Source organism: Echiichthys vipera, assembly GCF_963691815.1.
Source record: "Echiichthys vipera genome assembly, chromosome: 14".
NCBI classification, from domain to species: Eukaryota; Metazoa; Chordata; class Actinopteri; order Perciformes; family Trachinidae; genus Echiichthys; species Echiichthys vipera.
The window spans coordinates 7,695,994-7,720,031 of record NC_139839.1 but is presented as its reverse complement, the minus strand read 5'-3'; the positions used below and the strand labels follow the sequence as shown (position 1 = coordinate 7,720,031).

The 24,038-nt window shown below is 41.1% G+C and overlaps 2 protein-coding genes across 2 annotated transcripts; both read left to right on the top strand.

Moving 5' to 3' along the window:
• The first annotated feature begins 568 nt into the window (after positions 1 to 568).
• Positions 569 to 5,493, top strand: txndc15 (thioredoxin domain containing 15). The gene is made up of 6 exons (XM_083926609.1): positions 569 to 748; positions 1,844 to 2,163; positions 2,515 to 2,661; positions 3,313 to 3,476; positions 4,499 to 4,629; positions 4,871 to 5,493. Exons 1-6 carry the CDS (start codon positions 652 to 654, stop codon positions 5,065 to 5,067), a joined length of 1,056 nt encoding a protein of 351 aa, XP_083782735.1. The 5' UTR covers positions 569 to 651; the 3' UTR covers positions 5,068 to 5,493.
• A 320-nt stretch (positions 5,494 to 5,813) lies between these two features.
• Positions 5,814 to 23,033, top strand: LOC310956219 (pterin-4-alpha-carbinolamine dehydratase 2). The gene is made up of 4 exons (XM_083926386.1): positions 5,814 to 5,967; positions 7,260 to 7,391; positions 19,880 to 19,960; positions 22,905 to 23,033. The coding sequence occupies exons 1-4, from the start codon at positions 5,842 to 5,844 to the stop codon at positions 22,998 to 23,000; spliced, it is 435 nt and encodes a 144-aa protein (XP_083782512.1). The 5' UTR covers positions 5,814 to 5,841; the 3' UTR covers positions 23,001 to 23,033.
• Positions 23,034 to 24,038: the final 1,005 nt, after the last annotated feature.

The window sequence follows — 24,038 nt, the reverse complement described above, 5'->3', positions numbered from 1 at the left end:
GCTTAATATTACATTTACAGATGCTCAAAACTCCAAAGGTTCAGAAGATATAGATACTTGTAAACATTTTTCATGATGAAGCAAGGAACATAGTTGCAACAAGCTTGGATACAGGACAATGAAAAAATATGATCGTGTCAATTTCAGGTTTTCCCAGTTGTCCTCATAAAATTAGGAAAAGTCATCAAATATGAAGCAAAAAAATGTTGTCAACCATGTATTTAGAGATGTTAAACTTTGAATGGGGTCGAATTGACTCCAAGGATAACAGGAGGGTTAAACATTTTTTCATAATTAAGCCCATTTATATGATTACCAAACAGTTTGTTTTAGACATTTTACATATATGCAACATTTGTCATTCAACGTGTACAGTGGAAATGTATGAACATGTTTAAGAAATATAGCAATAGAATAAAATTTCAACAAACAAGGTAGTTAAATCCAAAGTTAAATGCCTGGTTTCTAAACTTTATTTACATTTGGCAGACGCTCAAAACTCCGGCGGAAGCGGATTTCAGAGGTGTCACATTTATTTTCCTCCGCCACCGCAGCCTGAAACATTCTTTCCTATGAGCCGAAAAACATTACCTCACGACTCAACATGTCGTGATAACCGTTCAAAACTGCATCTATCTGATTTTGAAAAATATGACGGCGTTTCTGAACACGCGTCGCATGTCGTATGTTTTATTGTTTATCTTATATCACTGTAATGTTTTGAGGTTTTCGGCTGCGACCGCGCAAGGTAAGAGACCGACAGCGGCGTGTTAGCTGAACGGTGCGGACTGACAGTTGGCTCTGAACTAACAGCTAACCTTACCAGGCTAACGTTGAGACGTGTTATAAACATTACACTTTGACATAGTACTTCAATTGGTGAGCTTGTGATTTAGCTACGCATTTTAAAAATACTTGGAAGGACGAGCAAGTCATTGCGAAAGTGTATGACTTAATTGTATTGACAGGACTTATCGTTAGCTAGCTAACGTTAGAGTTGATTCGACATTAACTTCTGTTGACAACACCTATTTTAAACATTTAAAACCAAAAAATGAAACATTATAATCTTCATGAAGATATGATTTATTGCATGGCTTTTGTTTTAGGTGCATTGCTTTGAGTTTTTTATTAACTGGCACCTGAATGCTCATCATATGACTGGTTGAATTGCTATTTAATTGTACCTCTTTTGAATCACACACACACACACACACACAGACACACACACACACACACACACACACACACACACTGTGGGAGGATTTCTTAGTAGTTACATAGCCCAATAAAAAACATTTTTGTCAAACATAAATTATGTTTTTACAGTACTACCCCATTGTAAAGGTGTATATATGTATCTTGATTTTGCTTATGTTGATATTTATATTGCCAATCCTTGAAAGCTGCTTAATTGTGTTTTGTTGTCTAAAAACAACAAGACAGTAAAAATCTATCCATCTATCTATCTATCTATATGTTATATATATATATATATATATATATATATCTTAATGTAATTATGTTAGAGTAGTTAGAAACATAAATAGGGCTATCTTTCACTTCTTGTGTTTTTCATACAAAATACAACATTTTTTCTCACTGTAATATCCCCGTATGACCGACATTTTCTTCACTTTTATTCGTAAACAAACCTCACATGGCACCTGTTGCCCTCTTATGTCATGCCAGAGCTGTATCCAGCCAGTGGCCATAGTATGCGTCGCCAGGCCGATGGTAGTCACCAAGGTGAAAATCGGCTTATACCATTTTTTAGAACTGAGTTGTACACAATCATGAAAGGGGAAATCAATGATTTAATTTTACTTCTTTTATTTTTCAGAGAATGATGACTCACTGGAGCTCATCATGTCGGAGGATGCAGCGTCCGACTTTGAGAACAACCCCAAGTTTGTGGAGTCAGAAGACCTGGACTCTCTGCCGAAGAGGCAGTTCAAGACCGCTGAGATTGCAGATGCTGTGATGGGAACTGAAGCCCCCATCGATCCCTCTGACATTGAGTCCCTATTCCCCAAAAATGTGAAAGACTTCCAGTCAGGCTTCTCCCCGCCTTGTGATGAGAACAGCGCCCAATGTGGTTCACCTGCTCTGGCTGCAAAAGAAGTGTTAACGGAGGAGAAGAGCGACGAAACATCGCAGCAGGTAACTCACCCGAGGAATTACAACGTGAATAGGAGGTTTTATTATACTGCAGTCCGATGTGTAGATTAAGATATGAACACTTGACTTCAGGGAAACCTTGGTAAAGTTTGGCCGCTAACTCCATATTCTTTATCACCTTTTCTGGTGATATACAACAAATACAAAAGTAAATCTCAAAACAGGATCAAAAAAATCTCTAAATATATTTTTTTCAACATGCTTCTAGATATTTGAGTATTTATATTTTTCATTTATTTAACTGTTTTAAGTTTCTTGTAATCTGATAATGAATGAAATCTGATAATCCTGTATTAATGCAGAGATTGATTTTCTCTGGATGTTTGCCTCCAGATCACTCTGGACATAGTGCGTGCGGACATCATGCCAACGGAGGAGCAGAACACCACAGAGGCTGCCAAGACGTACAAAGTGAACTGTGACAAGAGGAACATCACAGGAATGGACAGTTTCTCTGTGCAGGTCCTCAACGCTTCACAGGTATTCATGCTGCCCTGCTCGAGCGTCACGTTAACATCTGATTGTATTTCCTGAATTTCTTCATACATTTAAGACAACTTAGTGCTTAATGCACGTTTTACATTGACCAGATTGTTCTTAATCATACATCCAGAATAAAACCCTCGTAAGAGTCAAATTAACTTTGCTTCATTATAATAGACCTCAGACTATAGGTAAGCTAATAATTGACAGTTCTACCTCCTACCAGGCTTATCCGTTTATCAGATTTAATGGATACCTGTTAGTGTTTGATCTGCTCAAATGCTTTTGACAAACACAGACAAAGAACCTTAGCAGAGGTATTTGCCAAGCACTACATTAACAATACTAACAAACCAGAGTTTGCAGACTCAATTTGCAAATAAAATATGAACAAGAAAGAAAATGTATGCATGTTCTGCATGTGAAGTCACTGCAAGTTTAAGTCATTGTGGTAATAATCAATCCAGGATTTGTTTTCAGTTTACTGTAGGAGTGAAACATAATTTTTAGTTTAGATTTTGTACAAGATGTGATCTGACTATTTTATGCTCATAATTCCCTTAAAACACAGTCAGTTTGTCTTATTTCTTGAATATAATGCCAGAAATCCATCCCTCAGTCTGTCTCTTCACTCCTCATTCCCCTCAGGACCTGATGGAGTTCCTGAATGCTAACAGCACAGAGTGCTCAGTGGTGCTGTTCTTCACCGCCTGGTGCCAGTTCTCAGCCAACCTGGCACCTCACTTCAACGCCCTGCCCCGAGTCTTTCCCAGCATGCACTTCCTGGCACTGGATGCCTCGCAGCACAGCAGGTGAATGGTCATGACTCTGGTACTAATATGTATCATCCCTCCCTCTGTGAAAGCCTACTTTTAAGGGGCATTAAGGAATTTTTATGACCGTCTGTGGTTCGGGAAACATTAGCCAATATCTGGTAGAAATATAACTATAAGTTTTATAAGTAACTAGTAAACTAGCTAATTAAATAAGGGATCCATCAAAAATGTTCTCCAGTGTTGAGAAACTGAAAGTATGCACGTGTGTGTGCATGTAAGCAAAATTACAAACTGTAAAATCAGGTTCTTCGTGCTTTTGAGTGTTAATAATCTTACTTGAAGCAACTTTATGTTCAGCACAAACTGTCAGCACCTTTTAGACCATTTGTTTCCATCCGTTTCAGCTTGTGATCCGCTAAAACAAACCAATGTTTACGTGTGACCCCCACGCTATAGTCTCAGTGTGGTTATGGGTTTTTTAGGAGTTCAGCAGAAGACACATTTTTCCTTCTTGGGTTTATCTCATTTTTAGAGACCCCCTGGAGGTGAAAGTATCCAGTTTTCACAAATAAAAAACTCAAAAATGAGAGAAAAGAGAGATACTTTTTTTGTAACATTATTTATTTGATCCCTTTAAACATGCAGTGACCCCTCAGGTTTACCTTGGGACCCCTTGGTTGGGAACCACTTCCTAAGACAGTGCTTACATGACTGCCTGAGACAATAGAACAAATTAACCGAAGCTAAGTGTACAGTTAGATACCAGGAAAAGCCAAACTTTGTAAATCTTAAAATTTACAGTTTTTGACATGTGTTTTAATTCCTTCCTGTGGTGGACTGTTATATTGGGACCTGACGTTAGAAACAACCTAGAATATAATGCAGATCAACACAGCATCATTACAGCCTCAAAAACACCACAGAGATCAATCAACACCCCTTTGAAAGAGTCAAAACTTTGCTTAGATCGATTAATCACATCCGACCACATCAGCAACTCAGTTGGATATCTAAAACTCTTCATGTGTCATTCTTGTGTCTTATCCATGTTCCACCAGCCTTTCCACAAGGTTCGGGACTGTGGCAGTGCCCAACATCCTGCTCTTCCAGGGGGCCAAACCCATGGCTCGCTTCAACCACACCGACAGAACACTGGAGACGCTCACCTCCTTCATCGCTAACCAGACAGGTACGAACCAGAGTAGATGCACTCCAAAATATTAAAGCTTTTATGTTTGAGAAGCTGTGAAACTGAAGGACTGGGTTCCCCATTTGGTTGTAAGGTTTGGGTGGTCCAAAGACATTTTCTATAACATAAATACCATGTCTGTTTTTTCTGGGGGTCATCTGTTGCCATCAAAAAGAACATTAAAACATGTATTCTGTTAGTGCAAATCCAGCCCGCTGTATGATCCTGTAAACTGTTCCAGGGTTTGAAGTCGGCCCCGACAAAAACGTGACAGATACAGACCGCCTCGGCCCCCTCCCCAGCGTCCCGGTGAAGAGCATCGACTGGCTGCTGGTCTTCTCTGTCCTCTTCATCACAGGCTTCTCCACGTACGCCATCCTGCGCACAGATAGCATCCGCTGGCTCATACCGGGACAGGAGCACGAGCATCAGGACTGAAAACCCACAGACTGCGAGTCACTGGATGTAAACAATTATTTGATAAACAATTTCATGTGTTGCTAATTTGCTTATGTTTCAAGTATGTGATGAACTAAATAAATTAATGTGAACCATTGTGATTTCTAATAAAGAAAGTAATGATTTGTAGCTTTTAACATTTAAGTACTTTTGGCTGTCTTAGAGTCAAGGCTCGTGCTCGTGTGTAGTTTGCTATTTTTATTAGATATTCTTTTTCAGCCACAGTCCTTTCAAATATGTTTTATTAGGTTTTTTTTAACAATTATAAATCCCGAAAACAACACATTTCCCTCACCTTAAAACCCCTTTACCAAAAATAAATAGATAACATATTGGTTATGACTGTTCTAAAGTACAAAGTGCAAAAAAAGCTGTGACTACTGTGGTGAAGTAGGAGCATGATCATGCAACAGTTGCAGTGAGGTCCACTAATGTCATTTTTCAGAACCAGGAATCATCCTCCTTTTTAAGCTGACTTAAAAGTATATGAACACACAATTAAAGATTGTTTTCAGTAAGAATATATGTGTTGAAATCTCACTTTGAATACATTTGAGCATGCTCACAGACTGGAGGATGTGGTGTGCAAGAAATCCATGCATCACTTCATGAAACACACTAACCAGACTCCCATGGAAAAAGTGGGGTTTCAATCAGGCAGTACATTGAACAGCTATGGTGACGTGTGTGAGAGGGCACGCAGAGAGCACAAGAAGTGGCGGAGAGGGGACAGCAGTTGACAAAGCGCTGGTTATGTCTGGGTTAATATTTACCCTGAGGACGGGCAGCTCATGGCCCTGCAACCGTCTGTTGAGGCTGAGCAGTCTGCTGCTGCCGCCGCCGCCGCCGCCGCTGTCCGACAACCACGCGTCTAAAATGGTGAGTGCTGCTGACAGTCACTCTTTCAGCATTAGTCTAAGTGTCTTATGCACCACTGTGAAGCTGGAGGTGTGTACGTGTGAGCGTTATCTCACGAGACAAGCGAGAACTGTAGGAACGTGTCGCGATAGTCCCATGGCTCGCCAGACTCCCTTTGAAATGCTCTGGATTAAATGTCTACATGCACACCTGTGGAAGGACACACCTGTCAAGCAGCTTTTGTGGTATTTCTCAATTGCTTCGGGGCTATTCTTCAATTCGGCGTAAATATTTTGATAGTTAAAACTCACCAGACGATTCTAACTTGACATTTCACCTCTATGAGGCATTCGTGCCCTTTACCTCCTAACGTGAGTTGGGACTTCAACTCGGAGTATTTGCGATGTCACAATGAAAAAAACGTGCACGTTTAGTTCTGATGTGTGGATTATTAAGGTGCCGAATTGAAGAGTGGGTTGTAACAAGTCAGACAAGGGTTATGTTGTTATTACTGTGTGCGTGAATTTGATAATAAGCAAAGAAACATTAAACACATTGAGAAGTAATAATGGAGTTTCGTTTGCGTTTCAGTACAGATGGAGGATTCACGCGCAGTAATAATACAGCTCAACAGGAATACCACGCTAATATGACTTTATTTTTTATTTCTGTGTGGTCATTGCTTGTTGGGTCCATGAAATAGGTTAATCATATTCGGTGCCAGGCTGCCACCGTGTGGACACAGTAATAATAGCACTCCGGTCACTGCTACAGAGAAAGTGACATCAGTGTGCTGTACAATGAAGCACATCTCAAACTTTACAACATCTAATGTAGTTTATTATAGAGCACACCACACAGCAGATGGGGCGGCAGTAGTTCAGTCCATAGGTGACTTGGCTGGGAAGCGTAGGATCGCTGGTTCAAGTCCCTGTGTGGACCATGTATGGAGCATGGACAGGTGGCTGGAGGTGCCAGTTCATCTCCTGGGCACTGCCAAGGTGCTGTTGAGCAAGGCACCGTACCCCCAACTGCTCAGGGCGCCGGTCACTGGCAGCCCCCTCGCTCTGACATCTCTATTTATTGCATGTATAGGTCCTGTCTGTGCATATGTGTATTTCGGGCCTGTGTGTAACATGATTAATAATAAGAGTGAAAAAATTTAATTTCCCCGTTGCGGGATAAATAAAGTAATTGTTCTTCTTCTTCTGAAATGAGAATAAACACACAATTAGTGCTTCTTCCAATGTAATAACTATGAAGTAAGAACAGCAAAGTGAAGTTGTACACATTTTGTGCGTGTTTGTCTCCAGTCGTCAGACTCTCACTGGCTCTCTGCTGCAGACCGGGATCAGCAGGTGATGGACCTCAGGGTCTCGGGATGGGTGGAGGTGGAGGACCGCGATGCCATCTTCAAAGAGCTTCATTTCAAAACCTTTAATCAGGTGTGTGTGTGTGTGTGTGTGTGTGTGTGTGTGTGTGTGTGTGTGTGTGTGTGTGTGTGTGTGTGTGTGTGTGTGTGTGTGTGTGTGTGTGTGTGTGTGTGTGTGTGTGTGTGTGTGTGTGTGTGTGTGTGTGTGTGTGTGTGTGTGTGTGTGTGTGTGTGTGTGTGTGTGTGTGTGTGTGTATAAAGTGAGATTAATATGTCACTTTAGTTCAGATTAAGGTTAAGATTTGGCTGAAGGTTCACTCTGCACAAGAACACAGTGTATAGCAGCAGGTCATCATTTACAAGTTGTGTGTATTGCAGGGGTGTGAAACTCAGGCCCTTGGGCCAAATCTGGCTTGCGGTGTAATTATGTTCGGCCCGCAAGATCATATCAAGGTTCTCTGACGGCTGGCCCGCGAGTATAAAGCACATCCACCGCTACTTTTCTGTTGACAAACATGAGCATCCATGCTACCAGACTCTGCAGACAAACTTAATCCACCCCTCCCCAAAAACGCCCAAAAGAAAGATGGAGAACAGGAGCTTTAAGCAGCGGTGGGAGGCAGATGATCTGTGTGTGAAGGTAAAGAGCTGTTTGTCTCGTCTGCAGAGCCACCGTGGCTGTAACCAAAGAATCAAACATGAGAAACACCACGACAAGAACAAGGACCTGCACTGGAAAGGTTCAACATTACATATCTGGAGAGAAGGGAAAACATGCACATTTGCAGTCTTTTTTTTTGTTGAGTATATTATTATATTGAGTTTGTCCCGCAGCTTTGTCCCAGTTTTTAAATTTGGCCCACTGTGAATTGGAGTTTGACACCGCTGGTGTATGGGATTCACCTCTCTAGTAAATTAAAGGGAAACAGCAATGACTTTAAACAGAATCGCACACACAATAGGGGTGTTTTTAGTTTCAGTGTTAAATACAGGGTAGGTACAGGTGCTTGAAATCCTTGAAAATGCTTGAATTTTAATGTTGTGTTTTCAAGGTTTGAAAAGTGCTTGAATTTTGGATAAAGTGCTTGTAAATGCTTGAAATTGTATCGGCATTTCTTTCAAAACAAATAGCTATAGAATATTAATGTAATTTCTTATCCTTCTGGTGTTACGGGACATCATTTTAGTTGTTTGTAGCGTAAAACTGTCTCTCTTGACGTGATTAAAAAAAATGAAATAATACTTTTCAGTTTGTATGTATTCATAGAAATATGTAATTTACCACAGCTGTAAGGTGCTGTAAAACCTTGAAAATGGACCTGTGAATGTTCTCATTTGTCCAGGTCATCGTTATCCTCAAAGCAATTTCAGTCAAAAAAACTGGACTGGTTCAATTGTTCAGTTGTTTTTGACTGAAATTGTTTTGAGGACTTGAAAATGGACCTTTAAGTGCTTGAATTTTACCTTGGAAAAAAGTCTACGAAGCCTGTAAACACTAAACTCTTACAATATTGACTGACAGCACAAAAACATCAGTTCACTGCTATCATTAGATACATCAGTTAAGAATTGGATATACGTCGGTAAAAGTGTGAGTAAAAAACAGTTCAAATGATTTAGATTAACAGTAAGGCTCGAACTATAAGGGATTTCTGAGCTGAAACAAAACCTGCGGTGCTGCAAATAAAATAAATTGCTAGACACCATTTCTAAATCAACCCAACCAGTTTTCTGCATTATGAATTCTGTAAAAAATGGTTTTCATATTCATTACTTCATTCATTCATCTTCAACTGCTTGTCCCTGTCGGGGTCACGGAGGGCTGGAGTCGATCCCAGCTGACATTGGGCGTGAGGCGGGGTACACCCTGGACAGGACACCAGTCTATCGCAGGGCACATAGAGACAAACAGAGACAGACAACCATTCACACCTACGGGTGATTTTAGAGTCATCAGTGAACCGAACACCTGCACGTCTTTGGATTGTGGGAGGAAACCGGAGAACCCGGAGAAAACACACGCAGACACGGGGAGAACATTCAAACTCCACACAGAAGGGCCCCAGCCGGGAAGCGAACCGGGAACCTTCTCGCTGTGAGGCGACAGTGCTAAGGTTTTCATATTCGTGATAGTAGTAACAACGAATCACTGGGATCACAAGATCGGACCAAATCTGCATCACTCTGCAGTTGGTGAAAGTGTTTATCAGCTTTTCACAACATAAAGAACACACCAACACAATTGGCTGACGTCTGCTTCAGTCTTTTGTAGTTTTTTTGTATTCCAGATGGCCGCTAGAGTGATGAAACTGTGATTCTTCAGTATTTTTGAGAAATGTCTCGGCCTGTGCATTCTGGTGTGGTCCTCAGGGGGCTGTTGTAAGCTGACTGTGTTTTAGTTTGATGGGGATCAGGGCGCAGACCGCCAGACACACGACCATCTCGCTAACCATCGGAAACACACAAATTCATCTGTGTTTACGCGCTGATTGGTTGCAGGTGTGGCAGGGAGCAGGTTCCTCTCTGCTCTCATTGGATTTTGTTCCTGCCTGCAGAGAAACACCCTGTTGACTCTTGAGAGGTTGCTGTTGATGAGAGAAGCTGTTATTCCTACTGGCTGTCTGCGTTAAGACAGAGCATGCCAGGCACCTCACATGTGCACCGGTGTTTTTTAGTTGGCTTGTCTTTATCCAACAATCTGCACTTTCACAGGAGCTTGTGAAATAAGATTGTGTGACTTTAGTGAATCTGAACTAACCCTTCAAAACATAAAAAGTCACTTAAAGTGTAATTCTGGCGCAAAATCATCCCATGGTCTTTTTCGGCACTTACATTCATCAAATAAGCCATCAAGACAGTTTTTAACGGAGAATTTGGAGAGTTGCTAACAGCCGGACGTGGCTAACCCTGATTAGCTCGGGGCAGTACGGTGAATGCATTAAAACAGCTTTTTTAACCACTAATACAGCTCACAATAACACCTAACCTCTGCAGTAGCATGAGAAGAGTCCCTACACCTAAAACGAAGCACCAACAGCGTAGTAAGTGAACCCGGAGTTTATTAAAAGAGTGTTTTGAATGACTTACCTACTGGCCCCGGTACCAGCTTAAAATGCAATCCAAAAGGAAGGAGCCCATTGGTTGTTCCTTTTTATGTGTAGGGACTCTTCTCATCCTACCGTGGAGGTTTGGTGTTATTTTGAGCAGTATTAGTGGTTAAAAAAGACAATTGAATGCCTTCACAGTACTGCCCAGAGCTAATCAGTGATAGCCGCATCCAGCTGTTAGCGACTCTCTGTGATTAGTCCGTTAATAGTTGTTACACGAAAAAAACTGTCGGCTTATTTGATGTATGTGAGTGCCAAAAAGGCCATGGGATGATTTTGCGCCAAGATTATACTTAAACATTTTTTTTTTGGTGGCTAAAATACATTTAGTTGCTGCCCCCTTCCACAGCCATACATTGCGGGATCCAAGGGATAATATTGAAAGCTCCAGAAAACAAGCTAGAACCTTTATTAGTATATTTTACCACACATACATACTGTATTTGTAGTATGCTTTGTTGTGAAAAGGATTTTTCTTCGCACCTTCCTCAGGGCCTACCTCTTTTGTGTTTATAGACCTGTCTCGAGTAGCACCGCAAACAACCTGAAGTGTTTAATTGAACTTTCCTGTTTTACCAGACAGGTGTGGTCTATCACAGCACAGGAAACTTGCCACAGAAAAGTATTGCTTTCCAGTGACTGCATCACACTTATTGTGACCCATGTGGCTGGATGGATGTGAAAGCAACACTTTAAGTTATATGCTTTTTTGGCAGCCTGCTACTTTACCTCAGCCCTGTGTTGGGCGAAGTAAACTGCAACATCTCAAGGCCACTTAGCGGACTTCCTCTAATCCTGTCGTTAGTTGTTTTAGCCCCTAAAATAGTCTGTTTTTACACTTCCCCGTGTTTGAAGTCGAGGGGTGAGTGCTGACCTCCCCCATCTCCTCCTCCTGGCTCTAAAGCCTCTCCTCTTACCCCGACACGTCAGGCTGTATTACACTGAGACACGCCAGGCGGCCAGTTGGCAGCAATTGGGGTTTCGATCAGAATGATTTCTTTCACAAACAATCAAATTGGTTAAAATGTTTCATCTGGTTCACAAACCACTAACAACCCCATCATTCCTTCTGGTAGATGGGCTTTGCTTTCTGTTGCTTTTTATTTTTCTTGCTCGTTGCCACCCTCCTTTCCCCATCTCCGTCTTTGTCTGTCTCTCATTCTCATTCTGTGCCCCATGTTATTGGGGGAATGAGCTCATGTTGTTCCAATCTTACATGTTGGCAGCTCTCTCCGTCTGTCTCTCCGTCCTTCTCCTCACTCTTTTATTCTCTCTCCAGTTCTCCGGTGCAGTTTCACAAACTCTCTAGCTCATTTTTAATGGCGGTTCTTAAAGGGCTTTTTTTCTGGAGTGGAATTGAGATGAGAAGCGACACACTGGCTGATTTCCATCGGCCACTTATCTGCGAGTGATGGGCTTGAGGAAATCAGATCCCCGAGAGTTTATAATGAGAATAACAAATCCCCTCACTGGGAGTTGAAACACTTCCTCTCGTGGTCTCTAGGGGGCAGTAGAGGCGTGTCTATGAGTGTAGGTGGCAGTGTGTTGAAGTGGAGCTGAATGGTCGAGGCACAGAGCCACTCATGGCTGCAAATGAACTAAGAAAGAACATGACAGCTGGATTTGCTTTTTTTTTTTTTAAAAGAAGTTATTTTACTTTGATTACGGCAAGTGGAAAGTGTTAGGATGCTGTCGCAGCTCGGTAATTTATCTGCGGCATGTGGGTAAACTGTGCGCTGAGAGTGGCAGTCGTCTGGGAAGTAACTGAGATAGTTTCCTCATCAAGTCCAGTGATGTTTAATCAGTTTTGAGAGGTGAAATCCTCTGTCTGGAGACACTTTGGTCAGTGAGAATCCCTGCAATCACATGTGGAAACATCTGTGTGTGTGTGTGTGTGTGTGTGTGTGTGTGTCTTTAATACTGTAAATTTTGGTTGGAATTGTGCTTGTTTTTCAGTTGCAGTCACTGATATTGTTTACGCATCGAGCTTTATGTTCTATATGTTTACAGATGACCATCTGCTTTACGTTTCAGTGGCTGAAGTGGAAACATTCATGCGACACAAGTGAAATGGGCATCCTTAAGATGCAGTTTGTATAAGAGGGGTGAGCTGTGCATGCTCAACTGTTGTGACCATCTTTCCTCACAAATATTCAGTCATGAAGTGATGGGGAGGGGGGGGTCACTTAAAAGCTGATTTGGGGATGGAAAAAACGACTGTGTATTATCTCTAATGCCTCCTGCAAAGTGAACAAGCTCCTCCTAGAACAACTTTTAACCAGGTAGATGTCTGTGAGTGCACTGAATCGTTTTTTATTCACGTGTTGACCAGGCAGATGAGGGCGTCCACCAGTGAAGAGTTAATTTAGTTTTTTAGACATACATGGGTGATTTTTCAGGATAAGCGCTGAATTGATTATTCCATTCATCAAAAAATGGACGGGCGACAATTTTGATGATTGCTTAAATAATTGAAAAATTCTATTTTATTGTAAATTGAATATCACGTGTTAAATATTGTGTAATTGGTTGCCAACTTGAAGACTTTACTCATTGTGATAGATTTTCACTATTTCCTCATATTGCAAAGATTAAATGATTTATCAATTAAATTACCACTTTATCAACAGATTCCTAGAAAAAATTAAATTTTAGTTTTAGCCCTATTAACGGTAATTGTCAACTGATTTCATCTTGTTCATTTAAGTGGGATAGCACAAATCGCCAGCTTAAGGGTTCAGTCCATATATGCAGTAATGGTACAGCCACTGCGGCTACCAAAGAGTTAGAAATTAGTTGAATTGTTATTGTAGTTAGATTTTGGCCTATTTCCTTGCATGTCAAAGTCAAATTAGCATTAATTAAAGATAGTTTGGGTGTAAGGATTCACCAAAGTCCTGGTTTTATAGGAGACATTACTGTATTATGCAGTATTATGCACCGTATTGTTATAGGTGTAGTGAATATTTGCAGTATTCTGAGTCAGGCATATATTACATATATGTTCTCCTAACCTTTCAATGACTTCTGTACATGTCTGTGTATAAGATGAAAAGATGTATATTGAAAATCCATTTGAAACGGTCAGCATCAGGCCTACAGATATTTAAAAGACCTAATTAACCTCCCAATGAGCACATACGTGTCACAAACTGATGCCACCATGCAGTGAAACTCCACAAAGCTGCTTTAGAAACGCGTTTGTGGTCATATTAGAAAGCTATTCTGTGTCAAAATATTTTTATTTTGATTTATAAATTCACATTTAAAGTCATATGCATGCATGCAAAAAAAAAGAAATAATGCAACAGCAAAAGAATATGAGACAAACTTCACACCAAAGTTGTGGTTAACGACAGATAATAACTGCATTACAAGCACCAGGAGAAGCTGCAGCGTCCTCATGGCTTCTGGACTTAAGTTGCAATTTCGCGACTGGGGAGAGCGCTGCTGTGTTCCGACAGCTCCGCTCTCGGAGGCTGATCCCCCTTTTTTATATTCAGTCGGGGGCTTCCTCTCCACCAAATCTCCTTCAAGCCTCTGCCTCTCGTTACGGGCCTTGCTTTGCTTGTGTTGAATACGTTGTCCTACAACTAAAACTGAGCCCCTGGGTAAACCAAACTCCCCGAGCCATCCTACTTTATACACACACACACACACACACACACACACACACACACACACACACACACACACACACACACACACACACACACACACACACACACACACACACACACACACACACACACACACACACACACACACACACACACACAGAGAGAGACTCTCACTCAGCATGCACAAGTGCTAGTCTGATGAAATACTTTGCTGACATTAGCCACTTCCTTGGTCTCACCTTGCTGTGCTCCCTACATTTGAAGAATGCCATAGAATTTACAAAAAGTGACAATTAAAATGTAGTTTTTTTGCACAATTAAACAACTTATTTCCGTTTTTTTGTTTGTTGATTGACGTTGAATTGTGATAAGAAGTTATTATTTTGGTCAGTTATCAAGTAAAAATAATCATTTGCTGGCTACAGTAAAAATACTATGATTAGCACGGTTTTCTTTGTGTCTTATTATAAAATTATTACTTTTTGAATATAAAACTAATGGATAGATTTGGCAGTGTACTAACTAATCAGCCCTAACTCAATTAATTGTTTTATAAAATGTTGTGTATGGGGTTCGCTGAGTATCGTCTTAACCATAGGATCGGTGCGGTGAGTCGAGTTATTTTTAAAGAGCTGCTAACCCTTAAAGAATTCTGTCGATAGTCAGCTTAAGTGTCATTAATAAATGTTTCAACAGCTTTTCCACCCTGACAAAAATTTGATTCTGACGGAAACACAAATGGGCCATTTTCTGGCATGAAATGTTTAAAAGACATTAAATATTCAGTCTACCAGTCTTGAAAAAAACCTACATATCTAAACCCTAGTATTTACACACACATGTATACATAATCGCCCTACAAAAGCGCTCATGCCATATCCTTTACTTATACCGAGAGGCCGGTTAATCGGCTCAGCGGTGTTCAGTTCCCGTCTCCGTCTCTAAAATGGAACTTTCCCTGGGAACATCTTGTGAAAATGGCTGCAGGGAAGCAGCAAGGTGTGGCGCCTGCGCGGAGGTGGTTAGATAATCTGGCTATCAGTCTTTGGGTAAACTAAGATGGCCCTGACGTCTGCTGTCTTTTGACAAGCCCAATGTCTTTTTAAGCCCTTGCTGGTAACCCTTTATTTAAAGAAGGGGTTTGTTCAAGTTGGCCTTAACGCCGTGCCTGAGCATTACATGACACTCGTTACATAAATAGGAGATGACTTGCGTGAACATTTGACACAGAATATTAGTCACTTACTTAGCATGCATCACCTTTGTCAGGGTATCAGATTGAAGCTCGTCTCTGTGTTTCTCAACATGCATTTGAGAAGATTAGAATGTTACACAAAGTCTGTCCACTACATGAGAGAACTTCAGCGCTTGGCAGCTTTGCTTCATAATTATTCAATATTTTTGCTTTAAGTTACATGTCAACTTAACGGGCAGCCTCGTCTGGCCAGCTGGAAGCTGGTGAAGAGCTGTTTGGGGAAAGAAGAAAAATGAGACATAAGAGGGAGGTGGTGTCATCATCATCATCATCACCACCACTACCACCGCCGCCGTACAATTCTCAGCGTTCTTGCCTTTCACTGCGGAGGAGCAAAGGTTTTCCAGCAGGCTGGCGCTGACGCGGGTGATGATGGGGCTCGCAGGGTAATCATCGGGTAGCCATGGTGGTGTGTAATGGAGGAGAGCAGCTTGTCTTCATGTGTGTGTCGACACATACTTGTGTATATGCTCAGGAGGTTTGCATGTGTGCATTCATACATGCATCAGTGTGCATGTGTGCATCTGTCAGGGGCTAGTAAGAGTAGGCACAATCTGCATGCACTTAGTCCTGGCAAGATGGAGCAGGCGTTTCTAAGCCCCTGGACCGCGCGGCGGTGGAAAACCGATCTGTAAATAACAGACACATGTGTTTGAAAGCGAGTCCTGTATTCCAGCCCGCGGCCGCAATGAGAGAGAGAACACCACTCTGCTCCGACGTCAAATTGTCTCATCCAGTGTTGTATGACAATCATGCCGTAATAGCACCAAATCGACTTCTCAAAAGCGGGTGCGTGAGGAAAAGGGCCATAGCGGGGGGCTGCCGTCGGGTGTTTCTGATTATTTGAGATGGGGGCCTGCATAATGTCATGTCAAATTATCTGACTCTGACAGCTACAGCTTGTTGGGCCAGTTGGAGAGAACGTCTGGTAAGCTGAATGGTTGGATAGCCAACTGACCTGTTGGCTCGAGAAGTGCTGCCCAGACAATACAAATGGGGTAAACAAAGCACTCTGAGGGGGAGAGTCCTTGACCTCTTGACATAAGACCTCAACTGGGAGTTGAAAGTTGGTTTTATTTCCTTGTTTGGCCCAAGTGGAGGACGTTGTAGATGACCTACAGGTGACAGACAGGCGTAGCACCGCCAATTGGCCAGTATTGTGTCCTGCTACTCTCCTTACTGCCCCCGAGGGACCACCCCCTGTGAGAGAAGGCCAATGTAGGGCGACTTTTCAGGCCAATTTCAGGTTATTTCAAATTCAACCCCAATTCATTTGTAGAGGGAGATTACCTTGCTTTTTTCTCTCCTCTTTTTTTTGTCTTCCATGGAGATGAAGAGTCTTCTCTCAGGGTTCCTGATGCATATGAGCTGAACTTGTCATCTTCTGTTTCACATAACGTTTTCTTCCAAATTCCACTTTCCCCTTTCGTTCGTTTGCACATTAATGAGGTCTACATGTGGACACAAAGCTTTTCTGGAAGTGTGACAAATTGCTTGATAAAAGCAGCGCAGCCCGTGTTTTGTGCAATACTTTGAAGTTTGGATAAAGGGAATAAGCTCTGGTTGCGGTTCGTTACTGTCGATTCAATGGATTCAAAATGCAAATCGAAAGCACACTTATAATACATCATTTGTTCTTTATCATTAGCAACCTTTATCATGCCATGAGCTGGCTTTGGGAAAAAATATATACTTCTTGAATTAAAACTGAACTGAAGTGACCAATTATTCATCCAGACTACAAGTTTCTTCTTCTGCCAGGTTTGGAAACATATCGCACAGATGGGACTGCAGATGTTTGCAGTTGCAGACCCGTCGTAATCTACAACAGCGTTATTGTGATAATGTTGCTGTGTAAAGTGCTGTGACCCAGTTGGCAGACATATAGTGTTAAAAGGGATCCTCCCTTTATTAAAGAGAAAAGTACAACCATCATTCACACATGCTGATTAAGGCCTGGAGCCTGAAAGTGGTTCATGTCCAGGGGGAATAAATATGAAACTGTTTCAGTAAAAGTCAACCCTATTTTCTTACAGCCATGTAGACGGCCATAATCAGCCTACAACAATTGGACTACTGGGCAAAATCTTCAGGTTCAGCCAACAAATTTAAAAGGCATAAAGCAGAGCCAGGTCTGATCTTTTAGGCTGATACTGATATTGATACTTTTCAGATAACAATGGCTCTAATCATCTAGTATAAGCCCAGAATCATTCAACAGTTTTTGGTAAGGATCCCTCAAACTTGGGTATTAAATCATAAGATACACTGCACATTTTACAGTTGAAAAAGAAACTGCATCTAAACTACCTAAAATATAGTTTTGGCATTTCTGTACTGCAATTTACAATTGTCACTTATCAGCTATATGTGTCAGCTTCCAAACATATATGTAACTAGAAGGGCACTTATGCCAAGGCCATGCTCTATCTTGCAATGTTAGTTAGTAAAAAATGATGTTGTATCCACCCCGTGATTCAGATCCGCTACACAGTTTAATGGTTGTTTTTTTTTTTTGGTCCATGCTACAACCTTCCACCAAGTTTCATGAAAACCAGTCCAGTAGTTTTCCTGTGATCCTGCTGACAGACAGACAGACAGACAAACCAAACCAAACCAAACCAAACCAGAAACAGCCTCCTTGGTGGGGTTTTAAGTCAAGATTGGGCTCTAGCATTAAGTCATCTATGACAAACAAACACATAAGTAGGTGGGGACTGGTATGCTAGCTATCTGCATCAGAGATACCACACTACACAGCATATGTAGTATATACAGAGATACAGTGATGTACAGTAGTTACAGAATCCTTAGCATCTGCAACTGAAAGGCCCAGAGAGTGTAGATCCTCCACAGCAACAAGCGGCAATTAAAATTTGATTGATTTATTTTTAAAAAACTGTCTTCACACATATTCTTAGGCCCAGTTTGGACGATCGGGAGTGTGTTGTAACGCCAAGGGGGGCGACTTTATGTTCCATAACAGAGTCCAGGCAGGAAAGTGAGTTTTTGAAAGAACACGGTGTTATCGAAATGGGGACAATGTGCAGGAACCCTTAAGTGTTCACACAGAATCCTTTTACCTGTCACTCAATGTTCCTCAGCTGCAGATTAGCCTGAGCACGGCCCTGAGAGAGAGACGACATGTTTGGACAACACCTGACATGACAGGCTGCTTAGCCATCTCCATTAGAGCCAATGAGAGCTGAGAAAAAGCAGACCGCCTCAGACTCAAAATTGGTGCCAGCGGGGTCAAGTTGCAGGAATATGCCAATTACTTAAATTGATCAGGAGACGGTTTCCTTGATAACCAATTTGATCAAGCTGCCGATCGTGTTACACTTGTCGCGCTGCGCGGGCACCGCACAGGACATTTCAGAAATTGGTTACAACGTACTAAAAAGGCTAAACGCAATTTCTTCTGCGAGAGTAATTCTGTTTCGTCATGTCAGGTGGTGGACGGGGCCGCAGCCACGGTCTGTAAACAATGGCGTTTCAGTTGATTTAATTAGGCAGGGAGGAAGTATTTAGGGGCTTAATTGAGATTGCAGTGGGAAATTGCTCTGAAATAGGTCTACCTGATTCTTTTTTTTCTCCCTCCGCTCTTCACAGTGGGCATGACGAGGGATTTCACTCTCCTCTTTGTAGATAATTAGAATAATCATAATCACTCCTTGGATGGCCTGTGATTGGAGAGAGCCACATGCTGAACTCGAAATATGAAGAGTGTGTATGTTTTCTGAGTGTGTCTGCATGCTGTCTGCTCCTTACGTGGGTGTGGAAGTATGCACACACATGCCTTCATGAGGGCTTCCCACACGCACAGAGACGCCGCCTTGTGCTTCTCTGTGCCTCAGATGGCAGCATTGCTCCTTGTGCTGCACGTGTCTGCCGCTGGACATGTTTGACTCATTTCTTTTACAGCTGCAGTAATTTGTCGATTAATCAACCTCCCAGAGAATCAGTTAATTGTCTTGAGCCAATGTTTAGTTCCAGCTTCTCAAATATGAATACTTCCTAGTTTATTTGGTGTTCTGCGAATGTAAACGAAATATATTTGGGTAATAAACAAAATGCCTCCTTGAGCTTTGGTAAATTTTGATGGCCATTCTTTACTATTTTCTGCCAATTTAATAAACCGAATGGATTAATTTAGGAAAAATTGCCAAATGACTGATCTTTAATGAGACAATCGTTAGTTGGAGCCCTTCTTTTTTCATCCTTTATTGATTCTGACCTTATTAGATAAAGTCTAAGTCTTCAGGAGTATTTTTGTGTGTGTCTTTAATAGTTTCACTAAATGATTAATATTGTTGGACAATTTTTTTATGAATCCCATTTTTACGATCAATTACCTGGAAGCTACTGAACCGGTTGTTCTCCGGTGTTTAAATGTATTTGTAACCATATATTAAATGTTTCTACGCTATGTTTGAGATTCTGTTTAACTGTTTTTTATTCTACTAAAAATTGTTTCTAATGTTGTGTCCGCCCCATTAATAACAAGGAGGGTAGACAGCAGAAATCCACTTCCTGAGTAGTTTTTGATTGACTGTTTATTTTGTTTTTTTCTATCCAGGCGTTTGGCTTCATGTCACGCGTGGCTCTGCAGGCAGAGAAGATGAACCATCACCCAGAATGGTTCAACGTTTATAATAAGGTAATAACTTTCCTCACATTATGGCCCAAATCACAATTTGTAATAGTGATCGAGGAGTCACTTAGAGCGCTGCATTTGTTTAGTATCCATTACAGAAATCTCGGCTTGTAGAATCAAACGGTGTTATCGCGGCTACGTGTTTGAGTTACTGCCATATTTGCAAACGCTATGGTTGGCTTATGACAAATTACAGACACACCGAGATCAATCACCCCCGGATAAAGTCAGATTTTTTCATGTCAAACAATCCTCACTGGTTCTGGAGAGCTCTCCGCTCAAAGCCTGAAACACACTCCGTTAGGCATAACGACGAAAACGCAGTAGCTTCACACTCTAATCCCATCGTTTTTCTTGTGAAAAGCTCTGCAAATATCTCTACCTCCCCTCCACAACCCCAACGCTCACGCACACTCTCACTTTCTCTGCCTCAGAAATAAAGTAGTGCTTGATATGACAAACCCAGTCCCTGAAAATCTCTCAGCATTAGGCTGTAGCCACTGAGTTACTGTGTGGTGGAGCGCGCCGCTCTGACAGGAATGCTGCTCCTAATCCACTCTTTATTAAAGTGGTTGTATGATGGTGCTACAGGTCTCTGGGCCCCCACAGCACTTTCCACCAGACACTTACACATAAATCCCACTCAGACTGAGCTTCAGGCGCGACAAAATAGATGCTTTATACTGAGCTGCTAATATTCTATTAATATTCATTCATACTCTGTTTTGTTTTATTGGCTCTCAATATTAAAATGTGAGTTCAGAAGCATTTAGTTCTGAGCCAGAACTGCTCTCCAGGGACTAACCTCATTTGCTGAATCATACCACAATGGGTGGAGCCAAATGCAGCCTGCTGGACGTAGAGTTGGACATCCGCTGAATTTATCAGAGTTCCTGCCAAATAATGGGACAATATCTGTCACTCTATGTCCATCAAGGCTGAAGGGAAGACACTGCAGACGTAAATGCACTGGTCAATTTTGAAAATGTTGGCTTTTTGGCTTCCGTAACATGTCCTCTGTCAGACTAAAGGAAAGAAAGAACCAAACAAATACATTAAGACAATAATACAAGTTTTCTGAAATGTTACGTTTAAATATGCAAATGAGGCATTATCAGATGCTAACTTTTGATGAACTTAGCAGAAATATACAGACACAAATAGAGAAAGTGTAGTAAAATAAACACTTAAATATACAAGTAATCAACAGGTAGATTCATGATGGTATCCATTAGTTAACATTTTTTACTCAAGACATTACAATACATATCTTTAAAGGCTGTTTTGTCTCCATCTGAGGCAGAAATCTCCACTTCAGTAGCTCTTACATACACCAAACCTTCCAGTTTCATTCTCACATCTGAAGGTTTTTATGCAGGGATTTGTTTTATCATTCATACCCTGCTCTATAGAACTAAAGAAGGGATCCAGTCCAAAATGCCATCTTCATAAAATCATTTGACTAATATTTCAAAAAAATAAAGCAAGGATTTTGAACCTGGCTTCATCCAATGTTCAGATTTCTGTTCTGGAAATGTATGCTAATTACCTCATAATTAATAAGATAATACAATTTTACAATATTCACATGTAGTGTCCCCTTAAAGAAATAGTTTTGGGAGTTTTTGGGAAATTTACTTCACTTTATTTTCAAAATTGAGATCATAAGTCTGTGCGTCAGGTTACAGAGCTGCAGACAGCACGTGGAGTCTGCATATTATGACTGGAGACAGGGGAAGAAGCTAGCCTGGCTCTGTCCAAAGTTCAAATAAAAATACATAGCAACATCTCTAGAGCTAAACAGAAATATGAAAAAGAACACTTTGTGGTTTTAGGGGGAGATGTGTGCTATAAGTAAATCATGTCACACAAACACCAAATCAAAACCTGTGCTCTCCGGCTGAATCTGGCAAACCCACGCTGGAACAGGAGGCGCTGCACACAAGTACTGGGTTGATGAATAAACTGTTGTTAGTCACGAAATACCTCCAACACCTAACTCACCATGAAAGTAAGCTTTTAAGTCAAATACAAAAATAACCAGCTGCAATTACACCTACTCATAAACAGTAAGGTCAACTTCTGCTTCCACAAGCACATATAAAAGCTTCTGCTGTCAGACAGACTTCTCTACTCAAAAACGGTGTCCTGATGATCAAATAGTCCTGTGGTCTTGAAAAGTGGGTCTGAAAAGTTCTTTTTGGAGAACTGCAGTTTTCGTCAGCAGTTACAAGGGAATCTCTATGGCGCCCTAGATTCGTACATAGAAACCACTCCTTCAACATAATCCTCTATATTGATTCACATGAGTTCACTAAAATATGTTGTTTTTCAGATATCACTCATTGCTTGATAATTAGATTACATGCACTCTGAAAATGTTTGGAATTATTTTGTAGTAAAACTATGTGTAGGAGGTACACACATGTTTTCATGTAGTGGCCATTTCTCTGCAAAAACAAACTTAAACGTGGATTCAAAGGGCCACTGATGCTCCTACAGTATGCAGGCAAATCAATTGTCCGTGCAGAGCTCGAGTTTCTTCATGATTTGTTTTTCTCCAAAAACAAGCAAGCAAAGAAATCATGGCTCCTGCTGCCTCTCTGGTAGAAAGAAAATAGGCCACCCAGGTGCATGCTGGTCCTATACCTGCCTACCTGGTGCCCACAATGTTACTCAGTTCCCAAACAAAACAAAAAAAACACTTATTACTCAAAACCTAAATATGCAAAACTAAAAAACAATTAAACTAAACTATTAACAAGCAAAAAACAATTAAAAATCAAATAAATGAATCAAACGTCAAAAAAACAACACCCCTTATACTAAATAGCTGAATACTAACAACAAATAAATGGCGTGTGCACTGATTCGAGCACAAATTATCCTGTTCTTCTGTTGACCTGTATTTGTTTTGTGATTGCAAACGATGTATATTTGTCCTCAGGTCCAGATTACGCTGACTACACACGACTGTGGAGGACTGTCAAAGCGGGACATCAAAATGGCCAAGTTTATCGATAAAATTGCACTTTCAATGTGATGTTTTCTTCTCGTAATCACAGCTTTCAATCACAATTGACCTCTGGGTTCGGCTTCAATAAAATCTGTGAAAGATGTTCTATTTTGTATTATGTTTGCAGCATATTTGTACATATTCTGTAAGAATAAAACTTTGATTCTGTGAAACGTTGGTGTCTGTAATTGTTTCACAAATATGTATCTGCACTGATTCTTGAAAGAGATGATATTTCTAAGGCTGGGAGGAAACTCCCCTGATCCTGGCGTATTTCGTTTCATCGTGTGTCACTGTGTGGTGCTCTTGTTGTCTCTCTTCACACATGGAATTAAAATGGAGTGTAATTGCTCTGCAACACTCTGTCCGGTACTTGCCAATGATCCAGAAGCTACTATTCCCTGTCAGTCCTCCACCAAGACCACATGTTCTCCTTTTGGCTACGGAGAGTGTAGCAAAATGAGGAAGGGGTCAAAGTCAGTAGGAAGCGGATTTATGTGATTTACGGTTTGGTGAGGGATGAGTCAAATAGGGCTGCTCTTTTTCCTGCCTGGATCGCCATCAGGAGAAGATCAGCAAAGAGAAAAGAGTGTAATAAAAGCCAAATCAGTAGAACTGTGTTCATGCTGCCAATTGTGCTGTGTACCTTTTTAAGCCTGGAGAAGGGAAGTTATAGGATTTTTCATGGTAATGTGTGCCTTAAGGCAAAGTTCTGAATACCTCAAGTGCTCAGGTGGTCATGGTGGCTCCAAATCAGCCAATTGTTCCTAAACAATGAGTAATAATAATGTGTTTGGTGTTTCCTGATCAGGTTAAGGTGTAAAAAAAAAAAGCACATTCTATCATCAAACTTAACATAAGTTCAGAGTCCCTAAAGAAATAGTTCGACACTTTAGAAGGGCACTTATTCACTGTCATGCTGAGATTTAGATGAGAAGATCAATATCACTTTCCTGTCTGTATGGTGACTATGAAGCTAAACAGCTAACAGGCAGTTAGCTTAGCACAAAGACTGGAAGCAGGGAGGAACGTTTAGCCTGGCTCTGTCCAAAGCTAACACATCAA

Excerpts from the sequence above, each read along its gene's own strand:
- LOC310956219 (XM_083926386.1), top strand. The coding sequence starts at position 5,842 with ATGTCTGGGTTAATATTTACCCTGAGGACGGGCAGCTCATGGCCCTGC. Across the intron at positions 5,968-7,259 it reads ACAACCACGCGTCTAAAATG|TCGTCAGACTCTCACTGGCT; the intron begins GTGAGTGCTGCT and ends GTTTGTCTCCAG. Across the intron at positions 7,392-19,879 it reads ATTTCAAAACCTTTAATCAG|GCGTTTGGCTTCATGTCACG; the intron begins GTGTGTGTGTGT and ends TTTTCTATCCAG.
- txndc15 (XM_083926609.1), top strand. The coding sequence starts at position 652 with ATGACGGCGTTTCTGAACACGCGTCGCATGTCGTATGTTTTATTGTTT. Across the intron at positions 2,164-2,514 it reads GCGACGAAACATCGCAGCAG|ATCACTCTGGACATAGTGCG; the intron begins GTAACTCACCCG and ends GTTTGCCTCCAG. Across the intron at positions 3,477-4,498 it reads GATGCCTCGCAGCACAGCAG|CCTTTCCACAAGGTTCGGGA; the intron begins GTGAATGGTCAT and ends ATGTTCCACCAG.